Source organism: Scyliorhinus torazame, chromosome 11, assembly GCF_047496885.1.
Source record: "Scyliorhinus torazame isolate Kashiwa2021f chromosome 11, sScyTor2.1, whole genome shotgun sequence".
In the NCBI taxonomy this organism is placed as follows: domain Eukaryota; kingdom Metazoa; phylum Chordata; class Chondrichthyes; order Carcharhiniformes; family Scyliorhinidae; genus Scyliorhinus; species Scyliorhinus torazame.
The window spans coordinates 217,530,065-217,543,129 of NC_092717.1; the positions used below are offsets into that span (position 1 = coordinate 217,530,065).

Below are 13,065 nucleotides of genomic sequence, written 5' to 3' on the forward strand. Positions count from 1 at the left end.
CTTTTCACAGTAACTTCATTTGAAGCCTACTTGTGACAATAAGCGATTTTCATTTAATTTCATCTCATTGAAACATAGAAAATTCTGAGAGGATTTGGCATGGTAAGATACTGTTTCCCCCTCTAGAATTATGTGTATAATCTCAGGATAAGGGATGAGCCATTTTGCTCTGAGATAAAGAAGCACGACAGAGAATTTTTGTTTCACTCAGACCTACATCTTTGGAATTAACTAACCCAGAAGGCTGTGGTTGTTCAATTGTTGAATACATTCAAGGCTGGTTATGAACAGCACTGAACTGTCACTTCTAGCAAAAACACTGATTTAATTATTATAGGTGCCGTAGTTTCTACTGAATTTAGATGTTCTATCAGTTTGGACGTGAAATACACAGGTGTGTGACTGAGTAGTTTGAATAAACTGTTAGAGCACAAATACCAGCAGATCTACCTTTGTATTTTCTTTGAACCACAGCTGCTTGTTCTCCATTAGCTTCTTATCCACCTCAATGAAAATGAGGGACCTAACTTCAACAATTGCTTGTGCCAGAGGACTCTTAAGTGCGAACTACTTCCCTATCAACTGTATATTAGTAATTATTCAGTTTTTGCTTTGTGTGATAAAGAAGCACGACAGAGCAAAAATATAAAGCACAAGTGATAAGAGTAATGCATTTCATGTTTTCTTTCTTACAGACTTTTCCGGTACATATCATCCGACAGGTGAGTGTGCATTATTTTATCTTCTGATGCGAGTTTTACATTCAATGTTGTTATTGGAATACAAGTCAAAATTATTGATGCATGCACTATTTCAGACATGGGTAAAGATACTTTAAATTCATCACCTGAAATTTTATTACTGTCACTGATGAGGATTTTGAATCAACACTAAACTGAATTGACACTTAATTATTTTAATATGGTGAGGAACACTATTTACTCTGTTCATTGTTTTTATTATTGTTCGGAGTAGTTAAAAATTTTGCAGCCTTTGACTTAGACTGCTACGTTTATATCTATGGGGCAGCACGGTGGCACAGTGGGTCAGCATTGCTACCTCATGACGCCGAGGTTCCAGGTTCGATCCCGGCTCTGAGACCCTGTCCGTGTGGAGTTTGCACATTCTCCCCGTGTTTGCGTGGGTTTCACCCCCACAACCCAAAGATGTGCAGGGTAGGTGGATTGGCTCTGCTAAATTGCCCCTTAATTGGAAAAAATTAATTGGGTACATTGAATTTATAAAAGAAAATATTTATATCTGTCGATGGTCTTTTTTTAAAAAGAAAGGGGCACCTGGCATGGATTTTCTGAACTTGTTGGTCATATTTGCCTGTCACAGTTTACTGTCTGTCATGCATGGAGGGTATGTGAAGAGAATAAGAAAGCCGCCATTGGAATATATGGAGAAACTCCATGCAAAGTAAATATTAAGTCAGTTAACATTGCGAACTGTGGTTACGTTTGAATTTTCATTCAAGGAAAGAGCTGGTGCAGATGCACGGAGCCAAAGGTCTCCTCCTAGGCTGTAAATCTCTATGACACTTTGTTGTTTACAAGCCATTGAATTTGCAGCGTGGAGACTGATAAAGGATCTTGATGACACAGCTACTTTGGAGAAATACTAACTCAAAACAGGTTACAATATTTGGATGTGTGTGCCAAGAGAAAATGCTAAATCGCTTCATACTACATGATTAAATGGAGGAGTCACTGTGTTGAAGCCAGTCTCTTGTGTAAGAGTTGTCTAATGGAATAAATAACGGAAGTTTGTAAAGCATGTAAACTTCCTTTGAACAGTGGTGAAGTCACCATTTTACAGGATGAAGGATACGATAGGGAGGAAATTTGAGGTTTATTAATATATTTAGTAGCCTTGCTGTTCTTTGTAAAGGGAAATATTTTCATCTGCATGGAATACCAGAGAGGAAACTGATGGAAGTGAGCAGTACTTGAATAGTGGTATGTGGCCTGGATATTTTATCTAAACAGATCTTTGGGTGAATGGGGCAGGATATCTGGATTGCAGGATTGGCTTCCTTTTCTGCCTCATAATTATGATGTTGCGACTCAAAGCATGATGCAGCTGGATGGACAAGTTGTTACCATTTTGAATGTTTGGTAGCAAGCTTCTCCCAGCCATTAATGCCGATGCTGCTGTGCTTCAGGACAGCTTCAAAGTGTCTTTGAAGTGTTTCCTTTGCCCTGGAATGTTAGCCTTTTTACGTCAGGAAAACAGGCCCTGGTTGGGAGATTCTTTTCTGCCATGTGGAACCAAGTTGATGTTGCAGGGGTTTTTCCTGAATCCTTGTGGACCAGGTGGGGGGTGGGTGGCCGGGGGCCTAGGTAGAGTGCTCTTTTGAAGGGTCGGTACAGACTCAATGAGCCAAATGGCCCTCTTCTGCCCTATGAGGGATTCTATGGAAAGATATTCATGTTTGGTCGATGGTCCTCCCATAGATTGGGAGGATGCGGTAGAGATCTTACTGATTAAATTTCCTCATGCCCTTCTGTTGCACTTGAGAGGGTACAGAGTTTTACAAAGATGTTGCCTGGACTGGAGAACTGTGGTAAATTATAGAGGCAGAGGGAGACCAAATTAAAATTATGTGGGGTCTAAATAGTGAATAAGAAGATACTATTCCCCTCAGCTGAGGGGGCGGGGAGAGGTCCATCTTACAAAGGCATAGATTTAAATTGAGTTGAAAGGTTTAAAGGAGATGTGAGGTGTGTGAAAGGGTGGTAGAGGCAGATACCCTCATAACATTTAAAAAGTACTTGGAGTACCTTAACCTACAAGGTTACTTTTTTTAAATAAAATATTTTATTGAAAATTTTTGGTCAACCAACACAGTACATTGTGCATCCTTTACACAATATTATAACAACACAAATAACAATGACCTATTTTATAAACAGAAAATGAATAAATAATAAATAACAAAAATGAAAACTAACCCTAATTGGCAACTGCCTTATCACAAGTAACACTCTCCAAAAATATAATTTAACAGTCCAATATATAATTATCTGTAGCAACGACCTATACATATTATACAGTATATATTAACAACCCTGAGAGTCCTTCTGGTTCCTCCCCCCCCCCGCCCCCCCCGATCCTGGGCTGCTGCTGCTGCCTTCTTTTTTCCATTCCATCTATCTTTCTGCGAGGTATTCGACGAACGGTTGCCACCGCCTGGTGAACCCTTGAGCCGACCCCCTTAGAACGAACTTAATCCGCTCTAGCTTTATAAACCCTGCCATATCATTTATCCAGGTCTCCACCCCCGGGGGCTTGGCTTCGTTCCACATTAGCAATATCCTGCGCCGGGCTACTAGGGACGCAAAGGCCAAAACATCGGCCTCTCTCGCCTCCTGCACTCCCGGCTCTTGTGCAACCCCAAATATAGCCAACCCCCAGCTTGGTTCGACCCGGACCCCCACTACTTTTGAAAGCACCTTTGTCACCCCCATCCAAAACCCCTGTAGTGCCGGGCATGACCAAAACATATGGGTATGATTCGCTGGGCTTCTCGAGCACCTCGCACACCTATCCTCCACCCCAAAAAATCTGCTGAGCCGTGCTCCAGTCATATGCGCCCTGTGTAATACCTTAAACTGAATCAGACTTAGCCTGGCACACGAGGACGACGAGTTTACCCTGCTTAGGGCATCTGCCCACAGCCCCTCCTCGATCTCCTCCCCCAGCTCTTCTTCCCATTTCCCTTTTAGTTCATCTACCATAGTCTCCCCTTCGTCCCTCATTTCCCTATATATATCTGACACCTTACCATCCCCCACCCATGTCTTTGAGATCACTCTGTCCTGCACCTCTTGTGTCGGGAGCTGCGGGAATTCCCTCACTTGTTGCCTCACAAAAGCCCTCAGTTGCATATACCTGAATGCATTCCCTTGGGGCAACCCATATTTCTCGGTCAGCGCTCCCACACTCGCGAACTTCCCATCCACAAACAGATCTTTCAGTTGCGTTATTCCTGCTCTTTGCCACATTCCATATCCCCCATCCATTCCCCCCGGGGCAAACCTATGGTTGTTTCTTATCGGGGTCCCCCCCCCAAGGCTCCAGTCTTTCCCCTATGCCGTCTCCACTGTCCCCAAATCTTCAGTGTAGCCACCACCACCGGGCTTGTGGTGTAGTTCCTCGGTGAGAACGGCAATGGGGCTGTCACCATAGCCTGTAGGCTAGTCCCCCTACAGGACGCCCTCTCTAATCTCTTCCACGCCGCTCCCTCCTCCACTCCCATCCACTTACTAACCATTGAAATATTAGCGGCCCAATAATACTCACTTAGGCTCGGTAGTGCCAGCCCCCCCCCTATCCCTGCTACGCTGTAAGAATCCCTTCCTCACTCTCGGGGTCTTCCCGGCCCACACAAAACCCATGATGCTCTTTTCAATCCTTTTAAAAAAAAGCCTTTGTGATCACCACCGGGAGGCACTGAAACACAAAGAGGAATCTCGGGAGGACCACCATCTTAACCGCCTGCACCCTCCCTGCCAGTGACAGGGATACCATATCCCATCTCTTGAAATCCTCCTCCATTTGTTCCACCAACCGCATTAAATTTAACCTATGCAAAGTGCCCCAATTCTTGGCTATCTGGATCCCTAGGTAACGAAAGTCCCTTGTTATCTTCCTCAACGGTAGGTCCTCTATTTCTCTACTCTGCTCCCCTGGATGCACCACAAACAACTCACTTTTCCCCATGTTCAATTTATACCCTGAAAAATCCCCAAACTCCCCAAGTATCCGCATTATTTCTGGCACCCCCTCCGCCGGGTCTGCCACGTATAGTAGCAAATCGTCCGCATACAAAGATACCCGGTGTTCTTCTCCTCCTCTAAGTACTCCCTTCCACTTCTTGGAACCCCTCAACGCTATCGCCAGGGGCTCAATCGCCAGTGCAAACAATAATGGGGACAGAGGGCATCCCTGCCTTGTCCCTCTATGGAGCCGAAAATATGCAGATCCCCGTCCATTCGTGACCACGCTCGCCATCGGGGCCCTATACAACAGCTGCACCCATCTAACATACCCCTCTCCAAAACCAAATCTCCTCAACACCTCCCACAAATAATCCCACTCCACTCTATCAAATGCTTTCTCGGCATCCATCGCCACTACTATCTCCGTTTCCCCCTCTGGTGGGGGCATCATCATTACCCCTAACAGCCTCCGTATATTCGTGTTCAGCTGTCTCCCCTTCACAAACCCAGTTTGGTCCTCGTGGACCACCCCTGGGACACATTCCTCTATTCTCATTGCCATTACCTTGGCCAGAATCTTGGCATCTACATTTAGGAGGGAAATAGGTCTATAGGACCCGCATTGTAGCGGGTCCTTTTCCTTCTTTAAGAGAAGCGATATCGTTGCTTCAGACATAGTCGGGGGCAGTTGTCCCCTTTCCTTTGCCTCATTAAAGGTCCTCGTCAATACCGGGGCGAGCAAGTCCACATATTTTCTATAGAATTCGACTGGGAATCCATCCGGTCCCGGGGCCTTTCCCGCCTGCATGCTCCTAATTCCTTTCACCACTTCTTCTACCTCGATCTGTGCTCCCAGTCCCACCCTTTCCTGCTCTTCCACCTTGGGAAATGCCAGCCGATCCAAGAAGCCCATCATTCTCTCCCTCCCATCCGGGGGTTGAGCTTCATATAATTTTTTATAAAATGTCTTGAACACTCCATTCACTCTCTCCGCTCCCCGCTCCATCTCTCCTTCCTCATCCCACACTCCCCCTATTTCCCTCGCTGCTCCCCTTTTCCTCAATTGGTGTGCCAGCAACCTGCTCGCCTTCTCCCCATATTCGTACTGTACACCCTGTGCCTTCCTCCATTGTGCCTCTGCAGTGCCCGTAGTCAGCAAGTCAAATTCTACATGTAGCCTTTGCCTTTCCCTGTACAGTCCCTCCTCCGGTGCTTCCGCATATTGTCTGTCCACCCTCAAAAGTTCTTGCAGCAACCACTCCCGTTCCTTACTCTCCTGCTTCCCTTTATGTACCCTTATTGATATCAGCTCCCCTCTAACCACCGCCTTCAACGCCTCCCAGACCACTCCCACCTGGACCTCCCCATTATCATTGAGTTCCAAGTACTTTTCAATGCACCCCCTCACCCTTAGACACACCCCCTCATCTGCCATTAGTCCCATGTCCATTCTCCAGGGTGGGCGCCCTCCTGTTTCCTCCCCTATCTCCAAGTCTACCCAGTGTGGAGCGTGATCCGAAATGGCTATAGCCGTATACTCCGTTCCCCTCACCTTCGGGATCAACGCCCTTCCCAGCACAAAAAAGTCTATTCGCGAGTAGACTTTATGGACATAGGAGAAAAACGAGAACTCCTTACTCCTAGGTTTGCTAAATCTCCACGGGTCTACACCTCCCATCTGCTCCATAAAATCTTTAAGTACCTTGGCTGCTGCCGGCCTCCTTCCAGTCCTGGACTTCGACCTGTCCAGCCCTGGTTCCAACACCGTATTAAAATCTCCCCCCATTATCAGCTTTCCCATCTCTAGGTCCAGAATGCGTCCTAGCATCCGCCTCATAAAATTGGCATTATCCCAGTTCGGGGCATATACGTTTACCAAAACCACCGTCTCCCCCTGTAGTTTGCTACTCACCATCACGTATCTGCCCCCGTTATCCGCCACTATAGTCTTTGCCTCGAACATTACCCGCTTCCCCACTAATATAGCCACCCCCCTGTTTTTCGCATCTAGCCCCGAATGGAACACCTGCCCCACCCATCCTTTGCGTAGCCTAACCTGGTCTATCAGTTTCAGGTGCGTTTCCTGTAACATAACCACATCTGCCTTAAGTTTCTTAAGGTGTGCGAGTACCCGTGCCCTCTTTATCGGCCCATTCAGCCCTCTCACGTTCCACGCGATCAGCCGGGTTGGGGGGCTTCCTACACCCCCCCCCTTGTCGATTAGCCATCCCCTTTTTCCAGCTCCTCACCCGGTTCCCACGCAGCTGTATCTCCCCCAGGCGGTGCCCACCCCCTCCCATACCAGCTCCCCCCTCTCCCCAGCAGCAGCAACCCAGTAATTCCCCCCTCCCACCCCCCCCCGCTAGATCCCCCGCTAGCGTAATTACTCCCCCCATGTTGCTCCCAGAAGTCAGCAAACTCTGGCCGACCTCGGCTTCCCCCCGTGACCTCGGCTCGCACCGTGCGACGCCCCCTCCTTCCTGCTTCTCTATTCCCGCCATGATTATCATAGCGCGGGAACCAAGCCCGCGCTTCTCCCTTGGCCCCGCCCCCAATGGCCAACGCCCCATCTCCTCCACCTCCCCCCATCACCACCTGTGCAAGAGAGAAAAGTTACCACATCGCAGGATTAGTACATAAAACTCCTCTGTCCCCCCTTTTTAACCCCCCTCTTCGCCCCCCACATTCGCCCCACCACTTTGTTCAAACGTTCTTTTTAATAACCCGCTCATTCCAGTTTTTCTTCCACAATAAAAGTCCACGCTTCATCCGCCGTCTCAAAGTAGTGGTGCCTCCCTCGATATGTGACCCACAGTCTTGCCGGTTGCAGCATTCCAAATTTTATCTTTTTATGAAGCACCGCCTTGGCCCGATTAAAGCTCGTCCTCCTTCTCGCCACCTCCGCACTCCAGTCTTGATAAACGCGGATCACCGCGTTCTCCCATTTACTGCTCCGAGTTTTCTTTGCCCATCTAAGGACCATTTCTCTATCCTTAAAACGGAGGAATCTCACCACTATGGCTCTGGGAATTTCTCCTGCTCTCGGTCCTCGCGCCATCACTCGGTATGCTCCCTCCACCTCCAACGGACCCGCCGGGGCCTCCGCTCCCATTAACGAGTGCAGCATCGTGCTCACATATGCCCCGACGTCCGCTCCCTCCGCACCTTCAGGAAGACCAAGAATCCTCAAGTTGTTCCTCCTTACGTTGTTCTCCAGTGCCTCCAACCTTTCCACACATCGTTTCTGATGTGCCTCATGCGTCTCCGTCTTCACCACCAGGCCCTGTATGTCGTCCTCATTCTCGGCTGCCTTTGCCTTCACGACCCGAAGCTCCCACTCCTGGGTCTTTTGTTCCTCCTTTAGCCCTTCGATCGCCTGTAGTATCGGGGCCAACAGCTCTTTCTTCATTTCCTTTTTGAGCTCTTCCACACAGCATTTCAAGAACTCTTGTTGTTCAGGGCCCCATGTTAAACTGCCACCTTCCGACGCCATCTTGGTTTTTGCTTGCCTTCCTTGCCGCTGTTCTAAAGGATCCACTGCAATCCGGCCACTTTCTCCTCCTTTTTCCATCCGTATCCAGGGGGGATTCCCTTCTGGTTTACCGCACAGTGTTTTTAGCCGTCAAAATTGCCGTTGGGGCTCCTATCAAGAGCCCAAAAGTCCGTTTCACCGGGAGCTGCCGAAACGTGCGACTCAGCTGGTCATCGCCGCACCCGGAAGTCTCACCTACAAGGTTACTGACCAAAAGCTGGAAAATAGGATTAGTTGGGGGTGGCTGCTTTGTTCGGCTGAATGGCCTCCCTCCGTGCTGTAAATTTCAACGATTCTATGATTCTCTGTCACCTGATACACAGCTCAGGTCTGCAGTCCAGTCGTATTGTGACAACAACTGCTCTGTACACTAGAGAATCCTGTTTACTTTGTTGCCCACCACTCTCCATCAGTAGGCTGAGCTGGTGCAGCTGATCTGATATTTGATTGCCTCGCCAAAAATTGTCTTTTATGAGAGGTGGCTGCCAAGTATGGGAAGTGTTCAATTTATTCCAGGGTTTCATTTATGTTATATTTGAGAGGTAGAATATTTGGTTGGCGGGTGTGGTTTAATAAAAACAAAGTGCTGGAAATACTCAACAGGTCTGGTAGCACATGTGGAGAGAGAAACAGAGTTAATGTTTCAAATTGAATGTGTCTCTTCAGAACTGAAGGGAGGTAGATATGCGATGGGCTGTATGCTCTTGAAAGGGGAGAGGGAGAGGAAGACAAAGGGGAAGATCTGGAATAGGTCAGTGAGTGCAACTAGGGATGGACAATAAATGCTGGCCCCAGAACAGGCGCCAGTGTGTGGTGACTCAGGGATTTTCACAGTAACTTAATTTCAGTGTTAATGTAAGCCTACTTGTGACACAAATAAAGATTATTATAACCAACGGTGTACACATCCTGTAAATTTGAATTTTAAAAAAAGTACTAAAATGTCATGGAATAAATGGCAAAGTGAGTGGTAATAGCTGTAGTAAAGAAACTAAGTATTAGTCCAGAGAGAGGGTTAAGAATGGACTGGCAATTGGATAGATAAATCAGAATTGAGAGCAGAATTTATGCTCTGAAGTTGTTGACTTCAATGTTGAGTCTAGAAGGCTGTAAATTGCTGAATCAGAATCTGAGGTGCTGTTCCTCAATCTTGGATTAAATTTCCCAGGAACATTGTTCTCGCGCTTACATTTCTGTCCTCGGCCTCTTGCAAAGTGGTGAATTAAAATGGCAAGCAATCGGAAGGTTAGGGTCATGCCTGCGGACTGTGTCACACTGTCTGGTCTCATGGGACTTTTTATTAGGTTAAAGATGTTTTATAAATAGGAGTTATTAACTGGAGTACCATTTGGTATACCATAGGATCAAAAATAAGCTTCATCTGAGCTGTGGATTGACTCCCCCTTAACCCAACCCCCTTTGTATTACAGTTTGGCATTTACAAGAAACCAGATTAATCATAAGTCTGAGAAAAGGCATCAAATTACTTATCTTTCTATTTTTAAGAAAAGGCAAAAAAGGCTTGTGCTGAATATTACGGATTCCCCAGCCTGACATCTGCTGTAGATCTTGAATCAATTTGGTTTGAATTATATTTTTGGGAAGTCATGAACTGTGCATGTGCAACTTGATGCCTGCCAGCTAAGTAAAATTTAGGCCCTCCAGCATATCCTCTCAGAGCTAATATTTCTCCTGCAGTTGAGGCAGATCTTGCTTGTACTTCCCAGCCAACAGCCTGGCTGAGATTTCAGCTATCATCAGACCCAGCATTGCAAGAAATAAAACCTTACGGAAAATACAGATAAAGAAAAAAGTCTGAACACCCCACATTGAGTACGATTCTGACCTCCACCTCCTTAGATAATTACGATCAAAACCTGCCCTCAGGTGGATTTCCAGTTGCAACCTGTCCACTGGCCATCAACCATTCCTTCAAATATCCAATGGTTGCACATCTCCTCCTCACCCCCACAACAGCAATCCCCACCTTGTCACTTCTTCCCAATGCTTCTACTCCTACTTCTGCTGTATTTCCCTTTCTCTGCATTCTCTTCCTCTCCTCTTCTTTGCCATTGCCTTTCTGATCTCCCTACTTATTTTCTACCTCCCACATCTTTCCCTTTCACTGTCCCTCTTCATTATTCTTCCTCATGATCTCCTCTGCTTTTTTTTGCCTCACTCTCTCCATTTCCACTTCCGTTACCACTTCTTTTCTCACTCTTTTTAAAAAAAATATATATTTTATTGAAATTTTTTTCCAAACAACAATTTTTTCCCTCTTACAAAGCAAAACGTAACAGTAAAGAATTTTTTTTAACAATACACAAATAACTAAACCCCATAATCTTTTAACATAAACTAAGCTAAACCGCCCCCCGCCCCTCCCCCCTGGGTTGCTGCTGCTGGTCATCTGTCTTCCCTCTAACATTCCCCTAGGTAGTCGAGAAATGGCTGCCACCGCTTGGTGAACCCTTGAGCCGATCCTCTCAGGGCAAACTTTATCTGCTCCTGTTTAATGAACCCCGCCATATCATTTACCCAGGCCTCCAGTCCGGGGGGTTTCGCCTCCTTCCACATGAGTAGGATCCTGTACCGGGCTACTAGGGACGCAAAGGCCACAACGTCGGCCTCTTTCGCCTCCTGCACTCCCGGCTCATCCGCAACTCCAAATAGAGCTAGCCCCCAGCCTGGTTTGACTCGGGCCTTCACCACCTTCGAAATCACTCCCGTCACTCCCTTCCAATACCCTTCCAGTGCCGGGCACGCCCAAAACATATGTGTGTGGTTTGCCGGGTTCCCGCCGCACCTCCCACATTTGTCCTCCACTCCAAAGAACCTGCTCAATCTTGCTCCCGTTATGTGTGCTCTATGTAGCACCTTAAGTTGAATCAGGCTAAGCCTGGCGCATGAGGAAGAGGAATTTACCCTGCTTAGGGCATCAGCCCACATACCCTCCTCTACCTCCTCCCCTAGTTTTTCTTCCCACTTTCCTTTTAGTTCGCCCACCGACTCCTCCCCCTCTTCCCTCATCTCTCGGTATATCTCTGACACCTTGCCCTCTCCGACCCAGACCCCTGAAAGCACTCTGTCCTGAATCCCCTGTGTCGGGAGCAGCGGAAATTCCCTCACCTGTTGTCTAGTAAACGCCCTCACCTGCATATATCTCAGGAAGTTTCCCCGGGGCAACTTATACTTTTCCTCCAATGCTCCCAAGCTCGCAAAAGTCCCATCTATAAATAAATCTCCCACCCTCCTAATTCCCAACTGGTGCCAGCTCTGAAATCCTCCATCCATTCTTCCTGGGGCGAACCTATGGTTGTTCCTAATTGGGGACCCCACCAGGGCACCCCGCACCCCTCTCTGTCGCCTCCACTGTCCCCAGATATTCAATGTTGCCGCCACCACCGGGTTCGTGGTAAACCTTTTTGGCGAGAACGGTAGCGGCGCCGTCACCAGCGCCTCTAAACTCGTCCCTTTACAGGACTTTCTCTCCAGTCTTTTCCACGCCGCTCCCTCACCCTCCATCATCCATTTACGTATCATTGCCACATTGGCGGCCCAATAGTAATCGCCCAAGTTCGGTAGTGCCAATCCTCCTCTGTCCCTACTACGCTGAAGGAACCCCCTCCTTACTCTCGGAACTTTCCCTGCCCACACGAAGCTCGTGATGCTCCTGTCTATTTTATTGAAAAAGGTCTCAGTGATTAGTATAGGGAGACATTGAAATACAAATAAGAACCTCGGGAGGACCATCATCTTAATTGCCTGCACCCTGCCCGCCAGCGACAGAGGCTGCATGTCCCACCTCTTGAAGTCCTCCTCCATTTGTTCTACCAGCCGTGTCAGATTAAGTCTGTGCAAGGTTCCCCAGCTCCTAGCGATCTGAATCCCCAGGTATCGGAAGTTTCTTTCCACTTTCCTTCGAGGCAGGCCTTCTATCTCTCTACTCTGGTCCCCTGGATGTATCACAAATAATTCACTCTTCCCCATGTTTAGCCTATACCCCGAGAAATCCCCGAACTCCCTCAACATTCGCATAACCTCTATCATCCCCCCCTGCTGGGTCCGACACGTATAACAATAGGTCAGCTGCGTATAACGAGACTCTGTGTTCTTCTCCCCCTCTAATCACCCCTCTCCATTTCCTGGAGTCTCTCAACGCCATGGCCAGAGGTTCAATTGCCAACGCGAACAACAATGGAGACAGCGGGCATCCCTGTCTTGTTCCCCTATATAGTCGGAAATACTCCGATCTTTGTCGACCCGTAACTACACTTGCCGTTGGAGCCCCATAAAGAAGTTTGACCCAGCTAATAAACCTGTTCCCGAACCCAAACCTCCTTAACACTTCCCATAAATACTCCCACTCCACCCTGTCAAATGCCTTCTCTGCATCCATTGCCGCCACTATCTCTGCCTCCCCCTCCACTGGGGGCATCATTATCACCCCTAATAGCCGTCGCACGTTAACATTCAGTTGTCTCCCTTTTACGAACCCTGTCTGGTCTTTGTGCATCACCCCCGGGACACAGTCCTCTATCCTCGATGCCAGTACCTTTGCCAACAATTTGGCGTCCACGTTCAATAATGAAATAGGTCTATAGGACCCGCACTGCAACGGATCTTTATCCCTCTTCAAAATTATCGATATCGTCGCCTCCGACATCGTCGGGGGTAAAGTCCCTGCTTCCCTGGCCTCATTGAATGTCCTCACCATCAACGGGGCCAACAAGTCCACATATTTTCTGTAATATTCCACCGGGAACCCGTCTGGTCCCGGAGCCTTCCCTGCTTGCATGCTTCCCA

The 13,065-nt window shown here is 47.7% G+C and overlaps 1 protein-coding gene across 2 annotated transcripts in view; it reads left to right on the plus strand.

The window, feature by feature from the left end:
* Positions 1-13,065, plus strand: part of LOC140385791 (focal adhesion kinase 1) — a 904,772-nt gene that overhangs the window by 261,301 nt on the left and 630,406 nt on the right. For both annotated transcript variants that reach the window (XM_072468319.1, XM_072468317.1), the window contains exon 2: positions 696-722. Coding sequence is in view for 1 of the 2 variants with exons in the window: in XM_072468317.1 (XP_072324418.1) it covers positions 696-722 (27 nt within the window). In the remaining variant the exon portion in view is untranslated. The remainder of the gene's footprint in view (positions 1-695; positions 723-13,065) is intronic.